This window comes from Balearica regulorum, chromosome 16 (assembly GCF_011004875.1).
Source record: "Balearica regulorum gibbericeps isolate bBalReg1 chromosome 16, bBalReg1.pri, whole genome shotgun sequence".
Classification (NCBI taxonomy): Eukaryota; Metazoa; Chordata; class Aves; order Gruiformes; family Gruidae; genus Balearica; species Balearica regulorum.
Genome location: NC_046199.1, coordinates 9,018,311 through 9,045,250, shown reverse-complemented (window position 1 = coordinate 9,045,250; position 26,940 = coordinate 9,018,311). Strand labels below are relative to the sequence as shown.

General features: G+C 45.5%; 1 protein-coding gene across 2 annotated transcripts; it reads left to right on the top strand.

Moving 5' to 3' along the window:
• The first annotated feature begins 1,601 nt into the window (after positions 1-1,601).
• Positions 1,602-26,534, top strand: CSNK2A1 (casein kinase 2 alpha 1). 2 transcript variants are annotated; one of them, XM_075768874.1, is made up of 13 exons: positions 1,602-1,732; positions 15,043-15,242; positions 16,301-16,412; positions 17,320-17,421; positions 17,848-17,898; positions 18,686-18,745; positions 19,424-19,507; positions 19,915-20,025; positions 20,855-20,956; positions 21,824-21,924; positions 22,624-22,772; positions 24,622-24,708; positions 25,216-26,534. In XM_075768874.1, exons 2-13 carry the CDS (start codon positions 15,142-15,144, stop codon positions 25,329-25,331), a joined length of 1,176 nt encoding a protein of 391 aa, XP_075624989.1. In that variant the 5' UTR covers positions 1,602-1,732; positions 15,043-15,141; the 3' UTR covers positions 25,332-26,534. The 2 variants fall into 2 exon arrangements, with proteins under 2 accessions (XP_075624989.1, XP_075624990.1); XM_075768875.1 differs by lacking the exon at positions 1,602-1,732 and adding an exon at positions 9,696-14,118.
• The last annotated feature ends 406 nt before the right edge of the window (positions 26,535-26,940 follow it).

Sequence of the window (26,940 nt, the reverse complement as noted above, 5' to 3'; positions counted from 1 at the left end):
CCCACCACTCTCCCGCTCCGGCCCACGTCAATGCCGCCGTGAAGGTGTCGGAACAATCGCCTGACAAAGAGCTATTTTTAGGGGCCGGGGCTTGGAGCGAGGATACGGCCCGGCCGCTGACAATGGGGGGAAGGGGGCCGGGCTTCCCCCGTGACCACTCGGCAGCAGAAGGACCTGTAAGATTTCCTCGATGACCCAGGCCCGTACAATACAAGGAAAGCACAAGAGGGAGATACCCCCGCCAAGACGAGCTGCTCCTTTACCTAATGGGAGTGACCCAGGGTGAGGGGCTGCGAGATTCGGGCCAGCAGCCTCCCGTGGGGGAGACTCCCACGCGGGGAGGGAAGCGGGGTGAAGTGTGGCCATGCTCAGCTTTCTGTGAGGCCATGGCCGGGGGGAGCCTCAGGGTGGGACGGGCTGGCTCCTGTCTGCTTGTGCCACACACCCATGTGATGAAGGGCACAGGGCTCTGGGCACGGGGGGCTCTGGAGCGCAGGGGGGTGCGGACATGGCTCAGCACAAACCCTCTAGGTAGCCCACAGCGCTTGGCGAGAGAACTGGCTGTGGTGGCCCAGCTGTGACTAGCTCAGGGCTCCGTGTCCCCAGCCAGCCCTGCTCTGAAGGTGCCATGAGCCAGGGCGTACTCCTGCCCTGCCTGGGGGCTCGGTGCAGTTTCAGAGGAAGCAGAGAGGGGTCGGGCCGTGCCCCGAAGCATTTTCTCCTCCCCAGGGGTCTCTCCTGGCTCAGCCTGTGCTAGAGGGGTCTGTGGATGATCTGGTTTGGCCAGCCTTTCAGGGGTAAAGCTAATCTCCAGGGCTGGACAAAAGGAAATTGGGGTTAAAAACGTGAAAGGCAGTGAGCGAAGGTCACCGGGCCCTGGAAGAGGTCAGGGCTCAGCCCAGCTTCGGGCCCAGCGCTGCCGCGGGCCCTGCTAATACTGCGGGGGAAGAGCCCCTTGCATCCACTCCGCCACAGCCCCTGCATCCGCACGGTTCGGGGATCTCCCGGGGCGGGGCACGCCGGGGCCCTGCAGCTCTGCAGCGACCCCAGGGCTTCGGCCGCGGGGCCTGGAGGGCGGGCAGGACGGCCCTGCGGGCCGGGGCAAGGGCCGCCCCCCGCCGCGGAGCACGGCCAGGCCGCGGGCGCTGCGGACCCGGCTCCCCTCGGCAGGCCGCAGTTGCCACCTGGCGGCGGGCCCCGCGCACAGCCCCGCTGAGGGGCGGCCGCCGGCGGCCACTCGGGAACCCCACGGAGGGGCCCCGGCCCCGGGAGCCCGCCACGCACGGCCAGGCCTCCCGCCACCCGCCGGGGCCGCGGGGCGAGGGCAGCCGACGTAGTCGGGCTGCGCTCTGCTACTGGCCCCGACGCCTCTCCTCGCCTCGGGGGACGGCCCGAGCTTCCCACGCCGGGGCACGGCCCCGGGACACGGAGCGGGAACAAGGCCCGACGTCCCCCCCGGACCTCCCTGCGTCGCCCGCCGCCGCCGCCGAATCCGTCACCGCCGCCCGCCCCACCGCGGACTACAGCCCCCACAACCCCCTGCGGCGCGCTTTCTCCCTCCCCCGCGCATGCGCGCCCCGCCCCCGCGGCATGTCGCGCGCCAGCGGGCGGCGGGGTTTCCGCTTCCGGCGCGCCTCGCTCTGGTCCCTGCGGCTGGCGGCCGAGCCTTGTGCCTCCGCCATATTGTCTGTGTGCGGCCGGCGGGCGGGCGGCGAGCGGGCGGCCGCGGCAGGTACCGGCGGGCCGCGGCGGCTCTGGTGACCCTCCTGGGGCCAAGCGGCGGGGGCGGGCGGAGGGAGCGACGGGGGGGAGGCGCCACTGTGTCTCCTGCGTTCCTTCCCCCTCCCCCCGCCCCGCTGCGGGCACGGTGTGGGCTGAGGGGCCGAGGCCGCCCCTCAGGAGAGCTGGGCCGCGGCGGGAACACGGCCCGGCGCCGCTGAAAAGGAACGGGCGGCGGCGGGAGGGCAACGGGCGGGCCCACCGCGGCGGGAGGGCAGGACTCGCCGCCTCCTGCTCACGGAGGGAGCTTCTGTGTTCCTGGAGGAGGTAGCAGGGCAGGGCGCTGCGGGGGGGGCCGCCTCGGCTGCCCTCAGCCTGGCCTGGGACCAGCTCTGGGGCCGCCCGCTGCCCCCGGCCACGCAGGAAGGGCAGGGCCCCACGGAAAGGTAGCCTTCCCCTCCCCCCAGCTCTCCGAGTTCGCACGTTCAGGCGGTGTAGGTATTATTTACCAGAAAAGCTCTCTCTTTTCTTTTCCTTGCCCTCCCTAAAAAAGCGGGGGGCTGCGAGGTGTGTGGAGGGACAAGGAGAAGCCTGTTTCTTCTTGCTTCCACCCCCAGCCGTGCAGAGACTCCGTTCTGGGCCTTTCTGGGTGGAGAGGAGGGTGATTTTCACAGATTTCCCCACCAGTCGCTCTCCTCTTCTGAAAGCAATGGTGGTCAGTCTCGCCCCTGCTTTAATTTAGTTAATTGTGCCTTGGGGCAACAGGCTGTGTGTGGCTGTTGGTAAAATATGCTTTGTAAATGAAAGGGCAGATATAAGATTATGAAACCTCATACGTGTTGCTTGTCAGATTACTTTATTCTTTCTTGCTGAGGGCTTTGGGTACAACCAATAAAGTTTGGATTATGAACACTCAGTCATCGGTATATTTTCTGCTGACAGCAGTGGTTGATCTATGCAGAGACTCATGAGGGCATGTGCCTCACTTCTGCAAGCTAACTTTATGGATCCAGAGCCTGTGTTGTTCAGTGTTTTGGTCCTTCACGCCTGTGCTGAGCCCTGGTACCTGTGAGAGAGGTCTGAAATGGTGTGGGATTTGTGCTGTTCAAACCTGCCACTGGACTGGGGTCTTGGAGAGCTGCTCTCGTGCTGACTATTGATGCCAGGCTGCAAAAGTGGGTACTGCGTGTGTATCTTTGGAGGTGACTGCATTGCGTGCTCCACGTGTGCTCACCTGGCTTGAGCGAGCTCTATCATCGGTGTGCTCCGTAAATGGCTTGGGAAGAGCAGCTCATTCTGTGTGTAAGGGTCAGCACCCATTGGAGGTGACCAGGGGCAACGTCATCTTTTTAGATGGCAGCACATGGAGACAGCAGAGTTTCTGCTTGGGAACAGGTAGCAATTTAGTTTGCTCTTTGAACACTTTTTCTTCAAAAACGTAATAGTTGCTCTGAGTATTCAGGCTCAGAGTTGGTGTTCATGCCATATTGCAAATCGACCTGGGTGTTGAACGTGCCAGTGCAGATTCTCGGTGTATCATAGGTAGGTGCACAGAAATCGCTCGTCCTGTGTGTTGTTCATGTAGGCATTATGTAGAAAAGGGCAAAGTTGTGCTAGGAGAGGGGAGACTGAGCTTTAGGCAGAATTTGGGCAAAGTGTGAAGCTTGATCAGCTCCTTAATTAGTCCTAAAACTAGGACTAGGGTAACATTCCAGTTCTTGCAGCACAATGCCATGCCTGGGTAAAACACAGCAACAGTGGTACATCCTCTGTGTAGAGACACACACGGTGTCTGTGACTGGCAAAAGAAAATTGGAATAGAATGTGGCTCCCACCAGCAGAAGAGCATCTGCTCCCATGTATAGGGCAGTCTGCTTTCCACCCTCAGGAGAAGATCTGTCTGTGTCTTGGGGCTGGAAGTCCAGCTCTTCAGGTGCCTCCTGACAGAGAAGGGTTTATTGTGAAGGTCCAGACCTTTGCCTGAGTATGAAGTATGTACATCTTTGGTGGCAGGCAGTGTGATCCTTCCCTTTCATCTTTGCAATGGAGAGAGATTTCCCTTTTTTTTTTTTTTTTTTTTTTATCTTTCTCTGTCACCTGGTACTATCATTTCTATTAGTTATGTGTTGGTAAAACCTCACTGTCTTCTGCTTCCCAGTGTGGGCAGTAGCAGAGAGTTCAGCATACACGTCTTGCAGCTCAGACCAGTGAGCTTGCTGAGTTGGCTGCTGCCCATGAGGAGTTGAAATGGGGTTGAGGAAGGTAACAAAGGTAACATCATCTCAGCCTTGGCTGTAGCAAAGGAGGGAAAGCTGATGTAGCTGAGTAGCCGGGTAACATGCTGTGGTGGGGATAAGCCACAGAGTATGGAAAAATGTGGTGAGAGAATCGGATGCTGGAGGAGAAAGCAGGTGCTTCCAAGTGGGAGATTCAGAGCAGGTTCTTGGGGTTTGTCAGGGCATATGGGTTCATGGGTTGAAGAGAAATGGAAGAGGAATAGTAACATTGGCAGTGGTTCTAGCAAATATGGAGGAAATTGGATCGTGGAATGTTTCATGGAATTAAATGGAGTTTAATTTTGTGCAGGGGCAGTTAATAGTACTTGTTTACTTGAAAAAAACCTGATGAAATATGAGAATGAAGATGCAAACCTGCGAGTGGGGATTACTGGGGAAAGACTTGGTAAAATACAAGGCATGGAAGGACTTTAGTACTTGAGATTTGGGGCATTTTCGAGTACTGCAGGTTAGGTGAATAGATGTGAAATGGGTTTGTGGTAGGAAACTTGGGAAGACAGGATGTCAAAAGGTGGTTATAGATTTGTGGAGTTGTAGAGAAAAAAACCTGTGTTTCTACTGTGATAAAAGGGACGGGGATGTAACTTTTCCCAATTTTTTTAAATGGCAGGTGTCCTTATACCTTCCAATTGAATTCTTTGTCTGCATTTTCTCCTTACAGAACTAATTTTCTCTTTTTGTCTTTCTTCATGTCCTCTGAGGAATAAGGGAAAGGAAGACAGGAGAAGCAAGTGGGTGACATTGTGGTGGTGTGATTAATTTCATGTCACATGTCTGAAGAGGCAGGGATTTATTTCTGGGTTACCAGACTTGTCACCTCCACTGTTCCTCCATTATTGAATCACTTTACACTAACGTATCTGGTTTATAAACTATCTGGGCAAGATTCATGCCATCTTAGATTTTATTGTCCCGCAAGGGTCTTGAGAGAATAAACCCCACAGACTTTAAGATCAGGAAGGACTGCTGTGACTCAGTCTGGCTGCAGACGTTATCTGGTTTTGACTTGAAGACAACTCTTGGATAATTTTTCTGAGCTTGGATATCTCCTTCCAGGGGCTTCCAAGAGCCGACTTTCCTGGAATTTACAGAACGTAACTGGAGAAAAGGAGTTCTCCTTTGGACCTAGAAAAACTGCTTTGAAGGGGAGACTGCAGCTTTCTGAACTGGTGTTAGCACTGTTGCTGAAAGGAAAGTGGTTTTACAAGCTGTTTTTTGGACCCCATTTGCCATCGAGGTGCCAACCCTATCTGTCAGTATGAAAGATTGATAAGAAGTGGGATTGCTGATGTGGTCATAGCATCAGTGGTTCATGGATATCTTCTGTTGCTCAAGTGTCAGCAATAGAGGAGCAGCAAAGCGAGCCTGACACGAGTCTTACCTGGTCCTTTGTTCAGACTGTTGTGGACAGTTTTATTCAAACAAATGATTTTATTATCCTTTTCAAACTGCTGCTTTGGAAAGCTGAAGAGCAGAAGGGAGACCTTGGAGTTCCTTGCGGACTCAAGACAATACCGCCACAGACTCGTATTGGGAAGGTCACAATTTCAATAATTTTAATTTTCCATAGAGTTTATTTCTGAGAGTAAGGATATGCCCTTCTTGTGACTGATTTCTAATTTTTAAGGAATATTACCTTTTGCAGGGAGGTGCTTTCTAAAGCAGACTATCCAGCTGCTTAATCTAATGGCTGGATTATATTATGGCAGCATTCCTAGAAAAATGAAGTTAGTCTGTTTCTGCAGAGAAGTAGGCCTGTGCCCTTGCATCTTCTGGAACAACCAAAGGATAAAGTAGTCTTTTTTTTTTTTTCTTAATTAAGCTAAGTGTAGGGAGAGTCCAGCATGTTCTGCAGTGTTAACACAGAATTATGTGCCAGAACTTGCTTTTGCTGGGTGGGAGAGGTCTCGTTATGTCGTGAAGAAGTGTCCTCAAAGCCCTCCTGCGTGTCCAGGGAGGTGAAGTGGTGCTTCTCCTGTGTTCCAGCCAAAGCCCTTGGAGGAGGCAGTTTATCAGCACATCTTTGCACACGTGTGTGAGTTGTCAGTAAATCTTTATATTTTAGTGTTCTGAAAATGGGTGACCGTGGATATGCACAACAAATTAATTTCCAGTATAGAAAAGCAAGAGCTCCTGCAGTGTTACTTCTCTTAGAAGTTTTGTCACAGATTTCTCTGTCTGTTACCAGAGCACTGTTAAATTCCAGCCTTGCCTTCTGCAGATTAAGCAGCACTTTGATTGTACTCCAGAAGGAAAAGGAGGGCTTTTTGCTCACTGAGGAAATTGTGCAGCATCCAGATTCATGTCAACTCAGCTTACAAATGAAAAGTTACAAGTTTCAGTGTTTTAAAACATATGGCATCTAGGCATACGTCCAATATATGCATCTTACCAGCCATATAAATGTATACTTGTCCTAAGCTGTGACTTAATGCTGCACTGTGGCTTTACTGGGTGATTGCAAAGTGTGAAGAAAGATGCTGTGGAGATGGACAAACTTGTCCTTGTATGTGGCCGATAGTGGTGTGGGGTTTTTGGCATGGTGAGGGCAGGTTCAGCATTTGTGTCCCTGCTGGGTTACACTGAGTGAGGAATGCTGTGATCACCAGGCTTCAGTTAACCTCCAAAATGCTGATATGAAGTATTAAAATCTCAATCAAGACATTTACATCACCTGCAATGTTTAGGAGAGTTGCCTGTCTACTGAGCTGTATAAACCCAGCACTCAGTGTGGGGTGTTAGGGTACCCAGTGCATAATAGATACGGATTTCTGGAGTTTAATACCTGTTTTTTTCCATTTGGTTGGAAGCTAGGTTCGTCTTGTGTTAATAATGACAAATTTTTAGAGAATTGTGTTAGAACTACTTTCTGGCAGGGGTTTGCATTGGGTGTCTCTTGCTGAGCCTTCTGGATGCCAGCTGAACTGTGAAGATGGTTTGCAGTGCATTGCCTGCTCGATGGGAACAGCTGATCACGGGAATTTCCTGAAGAAACAGTTACACGCAATGTATGCTGGTTTATTCTTTGGCTCCGGTAACTGTTCCTGCCTCTAGGAATTGCATGATCAGATGAATTAAAAGCGTATAACTTTTACAGATGGTGGGTACTGTTTAGGTGTCAGAGTTCTAGCTAAATCACAGTCTGTATGTGAACCATAGGAGTCAAATCAGCTGAACGATTGGCCTGTCAGTACTCTGTGCGTACTAATTAATGAGGAAAACAACTGTGTCAGTAGTAATTAGGAAGGTAGAACTTTCCAGAGGATGCTGTCAGTTGACCTGCTGTCAGCTGTGAAGAGCCTGTAGTGGTGCTGAAACGTTCCCCTTCGTGAGCCTTCAGGAGGAGTTACCTGGTGGTGTCAGGATCTTAGAAATGGTAGTTTTGGTAATTGACTTGTTGGAAAATACTGTCCAAAGCTCCAGCAGTAGGAGCTTTGGTCCTTGCAGGTGATCTTGCTTTGGCTTTAGGTCAGACCTAAAGAGACGTGCCTCCAAAAAAACCCCACCAGCTCTTCTGCACTCCCTGCTCACCCTGAACTGCCAGGGCGCGGAGGAGATGCTGGTAGAAGAATATTGTCATCCCTTTCTGTTTGATATGTGTGTGCTGACAGGTTAGTTTGACAATTCCTCGTTACATTTGTAGCTGTTTTTATTTGATTGTGTCAGGAGTTTTCAGTGCTGGCAGTAAGGATATCTGCTGTGATTTGTTGGAATCTGGGAACTGTGGCAGGAGAAGCTGCAGGTGTGGAAAAGCAGCACAGCCTGCACTTGGCTGTTGGTGCTTAGGTGTCTTGCTGGTGTCACTGCCCACTGTGGCTACATGGCCTCATCTAAGATCAGTCTTGGTGTTTTTGCATTAGGAAAAGATTTCCCTTTGCTCTGTGTGCTGTAGACTACCTTAGCTCTGAAAATGTGAGGGAGACTCCATGATTTTTGGTGAGAAGCGGAAAGAGAAGACTTTCAAAGCCGTTAGGAGATGGAGTGAGGAGTGTTCCCATCACTGGCAGCTTTCTGCTGCTGGAGAAAATCCCAACTGTCTGGCCCCAGATACATGTGCTGCACCTGGGGCCAGACAGTTGGGATTTTCTCCAGCAGTGAGGAAAACACAGGTTTTGCAAAGGACAGTTGTCCAACTAGGCTGAGATGCTGGGGACCCATGGAGCATCTGTGTAAGCTCCACTAAAATTTAGCTGTTACAGGTCTGAACAAAAATGAAGACTAAATGTGATACAACATCTGCTAGGAGAGCATGTGGGCACCAGCGATGCTGCCAGGGCAACCCGAAGAGTGTCAGATGTGATAGATGCTGCTTTCTACACTTGTGGAGTGGGAGAGTTAAATTTCCCCCAAGACTGTGGAGGTTATCATAAAATACAGAGTTACAGTAAAGCTGTTTCATGGTTGGTCCTGTGACTTCCATATAGACCGTGATCCTCATTACAAGGGATGAACTCTGCATTGGCAGGAACTATGAGGATTTCGGGGGAGGAATTGGTGAAGCTGATGAAGAAAGAACCAGTCTCAGTTTTAGGATGTTGCTAATACAGAATTACTCCAAGATGTTTCTTCCACTTTAACTAAACCTGTCAACTGTTTTCCCTAGTGACTGGTCACATCTTATTTTGAATTAAATCACAACTGTTCCTGTTTCTTTTATAAAAGAATGTTTGAGGTTGTTATATATTATGATTTGTTAGTTCTCTGTAGCTGGACACAACCAGCTATTTGAAAGAAATCTGGAAAATAATTTTGCTGGAAAAATGTAGTTAGAACAGAGCGTACTGTTCCAAAAAAAATACCAAGAGAAAAGTTTGATTTCAAACCTGAGCTTTTTTTTTTCAAACTCAATTAGGGTTTAAAAGCTGCTTTTCTATTGATGTTGTCCCTTTAGTAGGTAAGTGGTCTTCAGGAAAGCATGTAAAATGTCAGTTTTGATAATTGAGCCTTGTTTCTATGTCAGCTATAAAATCATAGAAAAATATAGGTTGCAAGGGACTTCTGGAGGTCATCTGTTCCATACTTTTCATGAGGCGGTTCCAGCCTCATGAAAATACACAAATCAGATTTCTTTTGTGAGGTAGAACATATTTTTTATAAAGTTGGTTACTGTTATTTCTTCTTTTAAAGGTAAGCTGGGTTTTGATTAATGTTGGCTGACAGTAGGCTGTACTGTAGTATTTAAGCATGTCTTGATCTTTTAATATCAGTGGTGTCTATCCAGTACTAGATGTTCTCCAAACACTGAAGAAGTGAGTGCTCCTTCCTGGGAGGCTTACAAGCAAGGGATAAATGGGCTATGTGAAGGAAATCATAATCAATTTTATCTGATAATTGTAATACTTCCTCTCACTAATAAAGCACGTTATACACTCATGATTTCAGAGGTTGGGTTTGAACGATTTACTATGAAAGGTAATGTCTTTCTTGCAGCTGTGGATAAAAGAAAGGAATAACCATTGATTCCAGGCTGCTTACTGTAATTCTGCTCTTTTCAGCTGACAGAGGGCTCTTCTTTTTTTTCAAAATGAACTGGCTGCTGTCTGTCTTAGCCTGTTTACAGTCTTGGTTTGTCACAATCAGAGCTGGTAATGAGCTTACATGGGGAAAGTAGAAGTGAGAGGAAAGTCTCTAGACCTGTTTGACCAATCTCTGCATCTTGCTTTCTCCTTGAGTTTGTCTGGGATGATCTATCTGGAATTGATAAACTGACGGCAATATTTTCTTGGCTCTTTGAGTTTCGATTGATGCAATTTGGGGCTTATCTTGCTCCTTTGGGACTGCTCTCCGCTAACAGTCTGAGTTCAGGAGGGCCATCAGTAATGATCATGTTTATGTGGTGTTGAACATAGTTCACTGAGTTCACTCTGCTCTGTCTGCATGATCTTGGGTCTACCCGGCAATATACTGCTCACGCTGAGGGCAAGTTGTGCTGTTAGCAGCAATCCACAGGGAGACCAGTGTCAAGCGGTGTTCATGTTCTTGGGTTTATTATTTATACTCCAAGCCTTATCCACAAAGGTCATTGCTTGGATAGCACTTGCACGTTCCTCAGGACACCAGTCTTCTGGGAAGCTCTTGGCTTGCAGCTCACTGGGAGTCTGTATGTGTGCTGCGTCATACTGGTGCAACTACTTAGGTTTAAGGTTCTGAGTAACTATCTGAGAGAAGCTCTGTTCCACTTAAAAGGAGAAAAAAAATATTCCAGTATCTCAGTTATTCTTGACTGAAAAGAGAGGTGAATTTTACTAGAGGCAAAGTAGGTGTCTTTCTTAAAAGTGGTTTGCATAGATTTCTTAGCTACGTTTTGTTGCTACTTGCTGTCAGTGGCTACATCTGGAAGGACAGAGGGCATAGGAAATTCCTATACTAATTGAGTTATAGGTGCTGTAAGTACAAACACCTCACAAGAAATCAAGTCCTCCATGGGGGCAGGGGTTGCCATTGGGATTAGAATGCATTGTAAGGATGATAAAGTCCCTTTTTAAAAAGGAGGAGGCTTCTAACAGTGGCTTAAATGAAAATATTTTAAAAATAAGATTCAAAGTAAATGTTGTGAGGCTTTTTACCATTTTATTGAACTTTAGGTACAAAAAGTTTAGCTTACCAATCTGCTCAGACAATAGGCTACTGTTAGAATAATTCAAACTTAAGAACTGGTCTCTTTCAATTAATAGACCTTCCAATTAAAAATTCCTATGTGATGGCAGCACAATTGCTTCTGTCTCTTGACAGGCTCTCAGGTACTCCTGCGGAGTAATTATCAGTAATACCTGCATTGTTGTATTTGGCTATGGTTTTGTGATATTATTATTATTATTATTATTATTATTATTGTACGCAGGATGAACAGGGTCCTGTGGGGTGCTCCCGGTAACGATGCTGTGTAAGAGATTAGCTAATTGGCAGTTTGCTAATACTTAAATGGCTTTTTTAAGGGCAGGCCTCTGAGGGAAAACCAAGCACTGAAATTTTTGCATGGTGCTGATTTGGTATAGCTACCATGTGAGTGCTGTTTGGTAATGTCTTCCCAAGGGGTGTCACCACAAGTGCTAAAACAGAAGAGCTGTTTTCTGTCCTCACACAGGCAAGCCTTAACATTGAACAGTGTGTGTCAGACTGTAACTGGAAGCTTTGTCTTTCTCTCTCTGTGATCTCTGATGTATTTCCCAAAAGCTCATGGTTATGTTTCCTAGTTAAGCACTTCTCTACCAAAGAAATTAAAATTATCAGAGATGCGTTGTGTTTTTTGGAGATACTCAAGACTGCACTGGATATGACAGCCTGTTCTAATTAGATCTACTTTGACTAGATTACTTTTAGCAGTCCTTCCTAACATAAATTATTCTATGATGCTGTCATTAACACAGGAATTAATGAATGACATGTTCTGTTTGGATTCTGACTGCAGAAATAGAACTTATTCTTTATAACAAGCTCAGGACACTCATCTAGGTGTAATCGCTGCTCATACTGTAGATTTTCTGCCTTAAACTTGCAAGCTAAACTGACATTTGCATGACCACACCTGTCCCCAATATTTGTCCCTATTTGTGTTGGTCCCTCCTGTTCAAGAGCTTGGATCCACTGCAGAATTATCCCTCTCTAGGGGCAGTGAAAGCAAAATATATATAAATTCCTCAAGCAGTTTTGAGCAGAGAGTGTGAGAAGCTTTCAGGCAGGGTAAATTTGTATATATAACTTTGCTTTAAAACCAAATTATGTGTGCAGACTCTTTCCTCTTCATATATAAAGAACAGTAGACAATAATACCTACCTTTGTAAATAGGCATTGTGTGCCATTCTTAGAAGCTACAGTCGATGATTTCCTGAAAAAGCCCTTCTCTGAGCAGTCTGTTACAACATACAGCTTGTGCTATGCTGGAACTACATGACAAAAAATATCTGCTGTGAAATTTGATGTGTCTTTAGATAATGCGATTGATTATTATTTTTTTCCATGCTGAAACTGATCTTACTAAGCTGGATGAGGTGGAGCAGTCATGTGTTCTGTATTGATAGAGAGTTGTGCCTAAAAAAAATTAAAATTGCTAAGTCATCTAGACATATATAGGTTCAGTTAATTCCTACACAAGTATTGGGCAGAGGAAATTAGCCAGTGCATCTCCTGCCAGAAGTACATGGAATGAGGAGAAACAAAAGCACAGTGATTAAACTTTGAAATCTAATAAATTTCACTGTGCTAAAAGTGTTCTAGTAAACTTGCATGCTCTGTTAATGCCTGAATATGCTTTTGGAATATACATCTAACTTCTGGAGTGTCTGAGTCATGCCACATAAATGGTTTGTGGTCTTAGATTATTGCTGCCTAATCTTTGGAAAGTGTATTTTGTTAGAGGACTAACGTTTTGTCCAGGATAGACTTCCTTTTTTTTAGTAATACTTCATATTCTTCCATGAGCTGAACACGTGGCTGAAGTCCCCTGTCCTTCCTTTATTGGTCTGAGGCCTCGCTCACACCTCTTGTGGACTTTGGAACAGTGCTGTGTCCCTTTTCAACCCTGGGGTTGGATTATTGCAACCCTGTCTACCTGGAGCTGCCTTCAGCACCATTTGTGTATCAGTAGGTCAAAAAATAACCCACGCTGCAAAGGTCCCTACCACCTGAGGTGGTTTAGTCCATGGCACAAAGAGACCTCGTTTGCGTTTCTGCCTCTGAATGCAGAACCAGCTGCTGGTCAAGTTGTGTGACATGGTGAAGGCCATCAGACCTATGCCCCCCCGCCCAGATCCTCCATCATCTTCATTGCAAGTGATTGTTGCTGTGGTCCTTGCAGCAGAATGATGTACTGCAGATCTCGAATAAATGACAGGACACTGCCAATAGAGCAGGATGTTGCTTCTAGAATTTTCTTCTGCTCTGACGTATCCTGATAGCCTAAGCTAACTGCTCGCAGAAGATTTCTAGGTCTTTCTGATTAATGGGGCTATTACTTCCTCCTGCAGTCTGGCAGTTGCCTGTTTTCTATGAAGGGATAAGATTGGCATAGCAATTATATGCATTATATTCATTTAGATTATAGCATTGCTTACTGATTGGGTGCCTTTGGATAGACAGGGCTGTATAGTCTCTGCCATGTGCTATGCACCAAACAGTACTCTTTCATGCTCTGATACAGCTTCCTTCCTTGTGAGTTATTTTGAAAGTTGACAAAGAGGTTCTGGTATTTGAATGTTTAAAAATATGTTGGCTTTCACTTGTGAAAGATTTGAGAGGTGCAAAGGCACTACTTTTACTTTAGGTAGGACAATATTGATATAAAACCATAGTAAGTTACTGTTGTCTTAAATATTCTGAAGTTAGAGTATTTGTCTCTCACATCCAGTAACTTCCTTTTGAGTTAGTTTGACTAGTCTCAGTACAGATAAAACTTAACAGAAGTTTGGACAAGCAATGCAAAGAAACATCTTTAAATCCTTGCAGCAGAATTTTTCTTTTGTGTTTGGGTAAAGCATCATAATCCAACACAGATGCCACTGTCTTTTGGACAGTTGGATATAATGTCTTGACTATAGAAAGTCGTGACCAAAACTGGTGCCCCATCCCAGCAGAACTCTTCTGGCTGCCTCAGTTTGTTGTGAAGTCTTCAGAGCATCCTCAAGCCATTTAATCCCTGAATGGTTCGTAAAGACTGGCCTCCAGTGAGATCTTCCCAATGTCCTTGTCTCACTGCTAGTTGGGGATGTACTTTTCCTCATGACAGTCGGATTAGTGTGGATGTAGCTTATCACTATAAATGTCCTACCTCTTCTGGAGAATGCTGTTTTCTGTGTTAGGAACTTAATTGCATTGTACAACATGGTGTTGCGTTTTTCCTTAAGAAAGTGCAGATGAGACCCAGTGGCTGGCTGCTCTGGAAGTCTTGCTCACTTTCAAGTGGGTGCTGGGTTATATGTAGAAGGTATCTGTTGTGAGATGGTGGGATGAGATGTCTGTGCAGGAGGGCAAGAACAGAGTAGCAAAAGTCTTCTTCAGAATATGTGGAAATGGGAAAAATGTTGTACTGTGAAAATCCCCAGAGTGATGTTCAGACTTCAGCAATCGTATTTTTGGATAATGTTTTGGTCTTGATGCTGCTTTCAGGTGCATACATTTAAATTTTTACTTTGTGGGGAAAGCAACATGAGTGATTGTGTTGAAATGCTATTTAGCTGTTTTATACAAGCCTGTACAGTAATACATGAGTGGGAGGGTGCTTAAAACTGAGAAGATCCATGCTCTGATACAGTGTCTGGACATCTCTGCTCTCCTCCAGAAACCTGCTCCTGAGCTGACCAGCCTTGCTTTGTACATAAATGCTTTGGTTAGTACCTGCATTTTCCAGTGGATGGAAAGGGCAGAGTAGTGGTGGATCAGTTCAGGGTTTGGGGTTTTTTTTCCACAGAATGAATCAATATAGCCACACAAACCTTTGTGTGTGAGCACATGAAAGACTTTGATCCTTTTAAGAATTGCGAGTAAATCCCAAAGTTCTGATTTAAATGAAAATTGGTGTTTCTAAAGCTGAAACTTCAGAAAGTGCTTTATTTAAGTTGCACAGGTGTTCTTGTTGATCTCAACTCTGTTTGCAGCATCATTAATTAGTGCATTGCAAGAGGCATGATAGTTGTGCAACCTTCAGTGAAAGAAGTGTTTTGGTTACATGGGATGGCGCAAGACTTCTTCCTGGATGACGGAGACATTGCAGCTGATGGCTGTTGCTTTCACTCTGTCTGCAGACACAGATCATGCTCCATTTCTTCCCTTTTGGAAAGTTATCTTTGCAACCATAAGTTGGAAACTACATGCTGAAAGTTGCAAGGTGTGGGGGGGTGTTACTTTTGCTTGTGGGGCCAAGTGGTCCCATCTTATGTGAGGGAGAGCAGACATTGTTTTCAAGCTCTGACAAATAATCCCAGGCCTGTGGCTGGGCTCCAGCCTCTCCTTTTCAGCAGCTTTTAATGATTAACTTAAAAATTTCAAGATATTATAAAAATATTTAACCTCAGGTTTATTTTCTCTCTGCAGGTGGAAGAATCTGAGGCCTTTATCCTCTGTCCAGCTTTGCAGTTCAAGTAGCCTCTGATTTCAGACACCTCATCATTTCCGCCTGCCAACCTGTCTGATATGTCGGGACCCGTGCCGAGCAGGGCCAGAGTTTACACGGATGTGAACACACACAGACCCCGGGAGTACTGGGACTATGAGTCGCATGTTGTTGAGTGGGGGTAAGTCTCTGGGCTGCTTATGGCTGTTCCTGGACCAGGATTGATCCCTGTAGGATCTGGCATGGTGGTTCATGGGGAGTTCAGACACCTGTGCTGCGTTAGGCTTTTCCATGTTCCTTGGCAGATGTCTAGTGTGCATGGCAAGTGTTAGGATCACAACTTTTCTTTGGAGAAGTGTTTCTTGTCAAAATTCTAAATCCCCAGCAGCACAAGAACATTTTTAGCAGCTCCCTTAAGAGTTTGTTTTGAGGAATTTTTGCCAGGTAGTCAGGAAACTTGTCCTTTCATAGGACAGAAAATATTTATCTGAAAACAGTTGAACCAGCCCTGGGTGTGGGGCTGACAAGAAGTGAAAAGACATCTGATGTTGCTTCTGACTTGCATGAGTGAAGAGGCTCAGCAGACTTGAATAGGTACATGCTATTTTGTGACTTGTTGCTCAGCTCTCTGAGTGACTGGAAAAGACATGTCTGCTTCTTTATGAAGGAAGGAGGTGTCTAAATTGAGCCCATGACTAAACCATCCAAGAATCAGACAGCAGTGATGCCAGCTTCAAAGCTCTGTGTTCCTGCTTTTGTATAGCAGGGCCCAGACTAAGTTCTGCCCTCAATTTTGTTGGAGTTCCTAGTTTCTGAAATGTACACTCTTCTGAGCATAAGTGGTGTTTTGAGCCTAGTCTGTTTTTAAACAGGCTAGCACTTAAATTTTTTTATCTTACTGAATTTGCTGATTTTTTTTTTGACAGCATTATACAAGGAAAAATGTAGCTTCCAAATAGATACCGGTGGAAGGGATAGCTTGAGTTTGCTGCTGCTAAAATGCATAGTTGGGCTTATGTTACCTACTACAGAAGAAATAAGTTCTGGATTTAATCTAATTTGGGTGAATAGAAGCTCCCTGTTTCTTTCCTAATTCATACTCATGTTCAGGAGATGTAAGACACTAGTTAATCCACCTTGTCTGGAAGGTGAGGCAGTGGTTTAGTATTAAGGAGCAGCTTGTAAATTGTGATGGAAGTGACTGAGCTCTTTGGAACTCTTAACTTTTTATCTCCACAGAAATCAAGATGACTACCAGCTAGTTCGAAAATTAGGCCGAGGCAAATACAGTGAAGTATTTGAAGCCATCAACATTACAAATAATGAAAAAGTAGTTGTTAAAATTCTCAAGGTGAGCTGGGGATTGGGCAGAAGATGGTATCTGTCTTGAGGTGATCAGAAGGTCAGAAAGTGCAGCATTTAGTCTAAAAAGTCTTATGTTCTAAAACTGAAATCCTTAAAGCCTGGCTTTGGAGTGTTATTAGGTGAAATAGGCTGTCGTTTTGAGCCTCGTAATAGAAGCCCTTACTCTTGGTTAAGTCAAAACTCTGCATCTAAGGAATTAGCCTCTCTTAAAGAAGTCCTGATGTGCAACACATTTTTACTTGGAGCTAAGCGATGCTTCAACAGCTGACTAGAAAATTCTCACCTCCTCTACCTACCAGTGTCCTGACATACTGTCATGTGCATAGAGGCCTATGAGCTGATGAGATTGTTGTCCTTTAAAGCCACTGATTAGACTTAGGGACTGCTAACCTTAAAATTTTCATTTCTGCTCCACATGTTCCATTGCATATGTAATATTCTTCCAGATTGAGTAAGGATCTCCTGGATGCTGGTTATTCCACAGCCTCGATTGGTGAAATACCTTCATTTAGTGACCCTCAGGTAGCTCATCGACTTCTCATAGTTAGACATTTACCACGTGACAGTCAAGAAGTTTTGGACTGTCAGATCATGTTCAGACAGCTTTAAAAATAATACACCATCTTCCTAATCCTCGTTCACATGAAACGAATGTTTGTAGCTGTCAGGGTTGTTATGGTTAGAAAGGAGACTGCAGATATTTGAGCCCTTACTGGAATGATGCATAGTCAGATAACAACAAAATATAGGTTTTTTTTAAACTTAACTTGCAAAGGCTCCAATGTATTATGCTGACCTGCAGTCATCTACCGTGGTCGTCTGGATGTTAAGCTGTCTGTTAGCCTCCCTTTACTGGAGTGCTTTGTCTTACACTTTGGGTTTTTATTCTTCAGCCTGTTAAAAAGAAGAAAATCAAGCGTGAAATCAAGATCTTAGAGAACTTGCGAGGCGGTCCCAATATAATCACTCTTGCAGATATAGTAAAAGATCCTGTGGTGAGTATGGAAGGAACTTAGAGGGTACACTGGGATTATAGATGAAGTTGCTGTGTTTGACTTCAGCTCTGATCTGGCTTTTTGTTTTCCCCTGCTCTTAAATCCTACTTTTGAATTGCTTAATCAGATCAGCTCTTAATCTGATTAACTTCTTTTAGAGGCCCCTTCCCCCACAGGTCCCTTCAGCCCCTTGCTCTGTAAGGATGAGATACCAGTGAACTGAGACAAGTTAATTCATTCTACAAACAGTGCTGCCAGGGGCTGCAGGCTTTGGCTCTGCTTCCTCTATCTGAGGGGAATCACAAGTATGTCTGAGGCAGAGGGGCTTCTAGCAGTTCTAGGAGTAAATATGATTTAACTCATTATCCTGAATGGAAACATATTATCGCAACTTAACATGGCTGAACACTTTTCTCTCTGTTTTAGTCTCGGACACCTGCTTTGGTTTTTGAACATGTAAACAACACAGACTTTAAGGTACAGTATGGGATCTGAACTTCTAATGTTTTCCATTTGAAAGCCACTCATAATGTTTTTCTGGGGAAAGGCAAGTACATAGGGGCAGGCAGGTTATTTAATCATTTCCTTCTAACATAGTAACTGTCTGTAAAGGTAAATATGCTTGGGACAGAAGTTTGTAATTAGTCCTTTAGTACCATTTTGTCACAGAAGTTACAAGATGACAATCCAGATTCCAAGTGGTATTCTAACCTTTGGAGCAAATTAATCTGTTATCTTGTGGACCATCAGTGCCTGTCTCTTTGAAACACTATGCTTTTATGTTCAGCATATAGCTATTTATTAGAACCACTTTAAATGTGGACAGCTGTTTCCACGGCTTTCCATACTTCTGGGAAAAGGGATTTAAATGGGGTTTTTTTTGTCCTCTTCCGTACTGACCTGCCTCAGAAGAACGGCTGTGTAATGCCATCTGGAATAGCTGCTCAACGTTGCAGAGCAACATCTCTTTTTGAGACCCAGTCTGCAGGCATAGTGCATCGTGCTGGTGGTGGATGAGTGCAACCTGAGGGAGTTAGTGACAGAAACCAGAATGTACTGTCTGAGCAGAGCTGGAAGTAAACTATATATATGATTTGTAAGGGGAGAGGAACACACAGAGTAACTTGGGAAACTTTTCCTGTTCTTTCAAATGGGTTTGGAGAACCACAGCAGCAGAGAACAGGGCTGGGTTGTTCTGGATTGGCAGGGATGTGATATTTTTCTCAGGTGTTGAACACTGATATGATGTCTTTGTGTCCCACAGCAATTATACCAGACATTAACAGATTATGATATTCGATTCTATATGTATGAGATTTTGAAGGTAAGTTGGTGTTTTGCTGTTTTTATCGGTATATTTCTAGGATTTACACTCAGCTAATCCTATAGAGATGGTTATCATGTCGCTAATGGGGGGGAAGGGAAGAGAAAGCCTGTGGAAGAATTGGACAGAAAAATATATATCAAGTCAGTATCAATTGTTCAGCCATGTATCTGCAACAAAATCTAGTCCTTTTTTTGAGGATAGCAGAGCCTTTGGGTGCACTGAGATAACTTAAGATCCTAATTGAAAAGTACATGTAGCCTCTGAAAACAGAAAATCGTAAGCTGTTACTGGCTGAGTTTGTGCTCTGATGTAATGCGAGTCGAACGTATTTGTCCATTCTTCTGAAACAAGTATTTTTTCCTCAGGAGTGCAGAGAAGAGGAGGCTTGTTTGATCAGTAGTGCTTAGTAACTCTGCTCTTAGGGACTCCAAAATCCCATTTTTATGAGGAAGCACATGAGGTGAAGTCAAAACACTTCTGTTGCTGGGACCTCCCTTTGAGAGGGGACTCCAGAGGTGTTTTCTGTGGTCCACCAGTCTAGTCCAGGTTATAACACTGGGCAGTAAAGTCTTGCTGTCTAGTTAGACTTGGTATATATGGAAATACTTCTGAATATGATTGAACTTGAAAAGTTCTTGTGACTGCAGCATCTGTTTCTTTGTATGTCACTTACAGGCTCTAGATTACTGCCATAGCATGGGAATCATGCACAGAGATGTCAAACCTCACAATGTCATGATTGACCATGAGCACAGAAAGGTAAAGTGGCGCAGGCTGGAGGGTGGGGAGAGGTAATACTTTGGGCAAACAATGATCCCTTTTGGGTTCTCCTACGTAGTGGTACTAGCAGACATCTTCAAGGGGGGCTGCACTTCCATCATGTGGAGAAATGTAAAAAGAAATTCTATATGCTGCTTCTCTTAAGTCTTTATGGGTTGCATGCAACCTATAAACAGGGTTGGTAAGGAGACGTATTTTGTTTAGACTGGTTAGTGATATGGATGTGGGGAGAATATCTAAACAGATACTGTGATCAACTTCAAATTAATTGAAAACAGAAGACTTGTAAATGAAGCTTCAAACTAAACTCACCCATAGTGTGGTTCAGCCAGTGGAGAGCTGGAGCATCCCTTGAGCGTTTTTTCTTTGTTTTCTACCATTTCTAGCTTAGACTAATAGACTGGGGTTTGGCCGAATTCTATCACCCCGGCCAAGAGTACAATGTCAGAGTGGCTTCCAGATATTTCAAAGGACCTGAACTCCTTGTAGATTATCAGGTAAGAATTACCAGCATTTATCACTGACTTTTATATGCAAAGGCTGTGCCATTTCAAGGTAGCAAACAAGAAATCCGGGTATCTAGAGACCTGAAGCTAAAGACAGTCCATTTTAAAATGTATCACAGAAAGCAGTGGCTATAAAGCTACTGAGTTAAAGAAACTAACGAGTAGTCTCAGGACCTGAGAAAGAGCTGCAGAACTATCATCATGGATCTTGGAATACAAATGTTGAATTTTTTTTTATTTTTTTTTTTTAGCAAGGCTGCTTTTGCAGTAAGGTACAGGAATGAAACAAAGCCCTTGTGGGAATAGCTAGTACTGCATGAACTTCTAAATTAAGCTATTAAAACATCTCCATATCTGATAGCAGTTTGCATTATGGAAATGCTGTGGGCTGGAAATAGCAGTGTTTTACTGGTGACTTTCAGATCGTGCTGGTTCTGAATGAAGGCACTTCCTCAACTGCCCATGTACCTTGTGGAGTCCACTCCTTTTGTTGCTTGTCGTGATGTTTCTCAACCTGCGTTTGTCAATGATTTGTAACATTGAAGTCTGCAGTGAAAATAGAGGCATTGGTCTTTATTATCCTTATGGACAAGGATGGAAATAGGATACCTGCTGTTCTGCTAATTGCTGTATCCCAGTTTGAGTAACTGGAACACTGAGCTGAACATCATCTAGTGATGAAGATTCATGAAGATATTTCAGTCTGTTCCCAGTGTAATGTGGTCGTATTTGTTTCACTGGAAGGGGGGACCCTGTTAGTATTGGGAGTCTGTTCTGCTTAATTCATTAGAAACTGAATTGTCCTTCTGGTTTTGTACAGATGTACGATTACAGTCTGGATATGTGGAGCTTGGGTTGCATGTTGGCTAGTATGATATTCCGAAAGGAGCCATTTTTCCATGGCCATGACAACTATGATCAGGTGAGAGCTGGTCATGTACAATCTCTGTTCTCTTAGCACTATGAAGTTTGCATTGTTTGCACTTCTCTTGAAGGATCCAAAGAAGAATTTAAGCATTTCTCTAATGGCTTCTTTGTTCAGTCTGAAGCCACGTTCTTTTTCTCAAAGTGTGCAGAATTATCTAACCAGTTACATAGAAACATATTTATAGTGCTTTGTATTTATGAGCTCCTCAGTAGGTATCTGGAAAAAGTTATAAAAATAGTTGTATTAAGGCTGGTGTGTTCTGGTATGTAGCTTGACTATTCCTGAGGTTATGTTATGTGGAAAGCCCCTGCCATTATCCACCCTCCCTCCCCTATGTATAGAAACTCTGAATTTATATGGATTCTGAAATCTTTGATGTGTTGCCTTTAGGCTGAAATCTTTATACTTAGACCTTCAACATGTGCTCTGCATCTGAACTGATGTGCAGACGTTCAAGAACAGGGACCTTCTGTTCTCAAACCTTCATTCTGGAGCCCTCTGGGGTGGCACTTCACCCTTCAGGTTCAAGTTACAGAGTTTCTGCTCTTTTGACCAGTTATTCTTGCCTTCCCACTCTGATGGTTTTGAGTATTTTCTTGCTACAAAGGGAGTTAGTGTTGCAAGATCTCAAGTTTTAGGGATGTTAGGGTATGCAGCTCCCTCCTGACTGCCTGGGGTTACTAACTGTTCGTGATGCCTGTGATTGTATGTGGCCGGGGAGGTCAGAGCCACAAGGTGACCCTGTGGCTCCTGGTTCAGACCACTGAGAGCAGGTTCAAGCTTTCAAGGGAATGTATTGCTCTGTCTTCACCCTGGCTCTTCACCCTCACAGTACCAACTTATTTTTCTGTTTGTTCCCAGCTGGTGAGGATAGCCAAGGTGCTGGGAACAGAAGATCTGTATGACTACATTGACAAATACAACATTGAACTGGATCCACGTTTCAATGACATCTTGGGCAGGTGAGCCAAGGTCCAGAGTAGCTCATAAGCTCTTGGTAGATCCAGACAGCTACTGCTTTGTCAGTAGACCTTGAAGTAAGAAAACCCCCAAACTTACGGGAGAAAACAGCCAAGTTTCTTGATAACTGTCACTTTGTGCCTTTGATCCCTTTTGCCAGTGCTTCCCATGGTCCTTGATCTGCAAATGGACTTTAGGAAAGGTTTTTAAATGTCGTCTAGGCAGTAAATGAACTGCCATGCATAAAGCATGAAAGGCAAATGCTCTCTCCAGTATTCTGGGGGAAAAAACCAAAAAACTGAGTTTTTCAGAATTACAGTACAGAAAATCAGTTGCTGCTTAAAATGGCATTTACAAATTTTTCTCCCTCCATAGAGTTATTTTGTGTGACACACACCAAAACTACAGGGAACTAATGTTGGGGGCATAAGGAATGAGCAGAAGCTGGGATTTTAGGCCTGTAAATCCATTCTGAACTTGATTCCTTGTGCTGACCAGGGCTGTGGTGGTTGTGCCCTCACGTGGAGATGGGGTGTACTGCTGCTTTGTGCTCTGGTACGGCTCAGCCCCATTGCTGCCACACCTGGCAGCAGCCCCTCTCAGAGACAGGCATCTGTTGCAGTTCTTGCTCTTTAAAAAAGTGAAATTTGGTGTTGATGACCTCTGCCTAGTCTGATTTGGGTACATTTTTTTTCCTACAGACACTCTCGTAAGCGATGGGAGCGCTTTGTTCACAGCGAGAACCAACATCTGGTGAGTCCAGAAGCACTGGATTTCTTAGACAAGCTGTTGCGATATGATCACCAGTCACGACTCACAGCGAGGGAAGCCATGGAACACCCCTACTTCTGTAAGTATCAGCTGCTGTCATCGTCTGCTGTCGAAAGAGGAGTTCTTCTGCCTCTAGGAAATCTCCATTCCAGTAGACAGGAGCTGAGAACGGCAACATAATAAGCCTGGTCTTGGCAAATAATTGTGCTGGAGCTGAGGCTGCTTGTCTCTGTGGTGGATAAAACAGGCCATTGCCACGTACACCAGCTGAGGAAACAAAGTGTTACATGCCTGTGTCAGGCCAGTGAATCAGCAGCACTGTGTTTAAGAAGCTTTGGTGCTGAACCCATGCTAATTTCAGCAGGTGTTTGGGTACACGGATTCCTTTGATAAAACCAGATAACTGATTTGTTGAGAAACAGGTCCTTTTAACTCCTTTTGTTGCTACCTTAGCGAATGGTATATTCAGGTCTTGGTTTTGCAAGCAAAAATGTAACTTTGGCTAGTAAAAGTGAGAGAGCGACCATCCAGAGAGACCTTGACCAGCTTGAGAGGTAGGCCCGTGCGAACCTCATGAAGTTCAACAAGGGCAAAGTGCAAGGTCCTCCATGTGGGTCAGGGCAATCCCAAGCACGACTACAGGCTGGGAGGGGAATGGATTGAGAGCAGCCCTGAGGAGAAGGACTTGGGGGCATTGGGGTGCGAGAAGCTCAACATGAGCTGGCAATGTGCGCTTAAAGCCCAGAAAGCCAACCGTGTCCTGGGCTGCATCAAAAGCAGCATGACCAGCAAGTTGAGGGAGGAGATTCTGCCCCTCTACTCCACTCTTGTGAGACCCCCCTGCAGTACTGCGTCCAGCTCTGGGGTCCCCAACATAAGAAGGACATGGAGCTGTTGGAGCAAGTCCAGAGGAGGCCACAAAGATGCTCAGAGGGCTGGAGCACTTCTGTGAAGACAGACAGAGTTGGGGTTGTTCAGCCTGGAGAAGAGAAGGCTCTGGGGAGACCTTATAGCACCTTCCAGTACCTAAAGGGGCTACAGGAAAGCTGGGGAGGGACTGTTTACAAGGATCTGGAGTGACAGGACAAGGGGGAATGGCTTTAAACTGAAGGAGGGGAGATTTAGATTAGATATAAGGAAGAAATTCTTCACTCTGAGGGTGGTGAGGCACTGGCACAGGTTGCTCAGAGAAGCTGTGGCTGCCCCTGGATCCCTGGCAGTGTTCAAGGCCAGGTTGGATGGGGCTTTGGGCAACCTGGTCTAGTGGAGGGTGTCCCTGCCCATGGCAGGGGGTTGGAACTAGATGGACTTTAAGGTCCCTTCCAACCTAAATCATATTGGAAATGTGTTTAAATGCTTGCTGGTTTTCAGAAAACTTTGATACTTGGTTTTTCTGGAGACAGCTGTAACAATGCAAAGTAGGAATATTTGCTCAGTTATATTCTATAAAGAGTGAGTAAATTAGGGATATCTTACAGAAGACGACAAGCTCCAGTGACATTCATTACAACTCACATGTTGCTGTGGGCTGTGTATAGAGACATGACGTATGATTGTAATTCATGATAATCTTTCTGCTTGCTACCCTCATTTTCTGGGTTTGGCTTTATGGAATTGTGCAGTTGCTTAGCACAGAAAGGAGGTCAACTTCACCTTTATTTCCTTCAGCTTTTCCTGTCAGGTGGTCCCGCTGAACTCCAAAGCACATCATTTAGGTGACTTTTCACTGATCGTGTTACCTTGGTACCTTCTTGGGTGCTTCCCACTGGAATTTGATGGAAACTGTTTTGTGTTCTGGTAGATGATGGTTGGTATTATTTGACGTAGGCAGCTTGGAAGGACTGGCTGAGCACACAGGTTGCCCGCAGTCAGTGTGCTTCAGCTGCTCTCTGGCAACACGGCATCTAAGGGTAGTTTCCTCTTCCTAGATCCCATCGTGAAAGACCAAGCTCGGATGGGCTCATCCAACATGCCGGGTGGCAGCACTCCTGTCAGCAGTGCGAGTATGATGTCAGGTCAGTTCTGCTCTTGACTCTTCTTGGTGTGTGGCATTTTAAAGCATTTATATATGCTGTGTGGATGTGAGGATCCAGGAGGATGAGTTCTGCAGGTGGGGCATTAGGTCATCTCCTGGGACCGATGTGACAAGAGCAAGGAGGGGTATGAAGAAGTGGGTGGGAGAGTGTGATAAATAAGGCTTCACTGCAGCCTGACCTGCTTTTCTGGTCCCATTTCGAAAAGTGCTTTGCAGTTGGATTTTTGGCAGCAGTTTGAAGGACAGCGATCCTGCCATACATCTGTCCATCAGTGACACTTGTATGTGTACAAATCCCAGCTCATTTCAGAGGCTGCAGAGAACAGTAACAGACCTTTAATCTCAGCTTATTTTGGCAGCTCTGGAAATGTAACAAAGCAGCAGCAAACTGACCTGCAAAGACACCACTTAATTTAAGAAGCTGAGCTGTCCTGGATAACACTGCACTGGTGCCACTCTAATTCCTGCTTACCTATCTCTCTTCCAGGGATTTCTTCAGTGCCAACACCTTCACCCCTTGGACCTCTAGCAGGCTCACCTGTCATTTCTGCCACCACCACTCTGGGGATGCCCGTTCCAGCTGCTGCAGGCGCTCAGCAGTAGTGATGGGCTCTGTCTCCTGCTGCCTGAGCTGAGTCAGGTGGGGAAGAGGTTTCCCCCTCCACCTCTCCTCAGGACGCAGCTTGTGCCTGGCAGGGGAAGGGAGGGGATGAACGCTTTGGAGGCACCGTGTCTGAACTGTTGCTTGTGGATTTATAGTAGTTCAGTCATTATATACAAAATTATTATAGGCTGATTTTTCTTTTTTTACTTGAACTTTTCGTAACTCAGGGGATTCCCTGAAAATACCTACAGATGGAATATTTCTTGGACAGCTTGTTTTTTGTTTTCCCCCCCCAAAAAAAGTACTCTTCATTTAAGAACAAAGATGAATCAACAGCATTTCCAAGCTCTTGCATCCTGCTGGAAATCTCTTCTCTTCATGTTCCCACCATTACTCCTCCATGAGCCTACACCTTGGGGGATCGTGCTGTTCTCCAGAGACTACCAAACCAAGTCTTCGTGAGGCAGGGGAGGGGATTCTTAAAGTACCACTCACTTTATCCCCATGTCCTGCATATGACTCAGCTGGGGTACACTGAGGAGACAATTCCAGTATGGAGAGGTGGTATAAGCTTAAAAAAAGTAAGTGCAGATAATGTCTGAAACCCTAATTGGATTGAATCATGTCTCCTTAGGAGCCAACCAGAATGCCAACTCACCCCCTTGCATGTAATTTTAGTCTTAAAAGATGAAGTTACCGATTCAATTGGAGTCCTTGCCACCTCCTGAGAAAGGTGCTCCTGTAGAGTAAGCCGTCCTCTAATCAGCCTCTTTCTCATGGAGGGTTCTTCCTGCCATTGCTTGGCTTGGATCTCTGGAATTAGTTTGTTATTGGGTATATTGTTTTTAAATTGTTTATATAGGTTTCAAGCTGGTGGCTACTTAAAGCTGGAAAACTCAGACTGCGCCAAGTCCGATATCACATCTTCACCCACCATCCCCTCCCTCACGTGCCATGTGGTGAGAATACCAGTTACCTCACAGTCTTGTAAATATGCACTGAGAGGAAGGAGCGAGCAGACGTTAACTTAAACTGAAATGGTAGATCAGTAATTGTGGACAAATATTATCATTGACAACAGAAAAGCACCCTTGTTACAGCCCTGCTACCCCTTGCTGTGTATATATACTTTGTCCTTCATATGTGAAAGATCCAGTGTTGGAATTCTTTGGTGTAAATAAACATTTGGTTTTATTTATCGAGGTTAGATTTAAGTTCCCTGTGTAGAGGCCTCCCTGGGGTGGTGGTACGCTTTGACACAGGAGCAGCCCACAGCCCTGCGCGTACCGGGAGGGCCGTGTCCCCGTTCACACGCACCTTGAACGGTGAGCAGTGTAGAGAAGCCTTACGCAAAGCCAAAGTGTTTCCTGGGAGAAGGATCTTTTGCCATAAAACCAAAAAACCCTCCTCTTCTGTCTCAGCCCTGATGGATGGGGAGTTGAGATGCTGAACCAATTCTTAGTTTTTTGTGTGTGTTGCCATTCATTGGATGCAGCGACTTGGTTTCACGCTTGTGGGACTCGGCTGCAGTGGCCGTGAGCGCAATGGCACCTGCCCCTCTTGGTGACGTACCCTAAAGCCATCGCAGCGGTTGCTTGTCCTGGGCAG

What these genes read in the sequence shown, in the direction of transcription:
- CSNK2A1 (XM_075768874.1), top strand. Translation starts at nt 15,142, where the DNA reads ATGTCGGGACCCGTGCCGAGCAGGGCCAGAGTTTACACGGATGTGAAC. An exon ending in TAAACAACACAGACTTTAAG is followed by an intron (nt 17,899 to 18,685) that starts GTACAGTATGGG and finishes TGTGTCCCACAG; the next exon opens with CAATTATACCAGACATTAAC. An exon ending in CATGGAACACCCCTACTTCT is followed by an intron (nt 22,773 to 24,621) that starts GTAAGTATCAGC and finishes TCCTCTTCCTAG; the next exon opens with ATCCCATCGTGAAAGACCAA.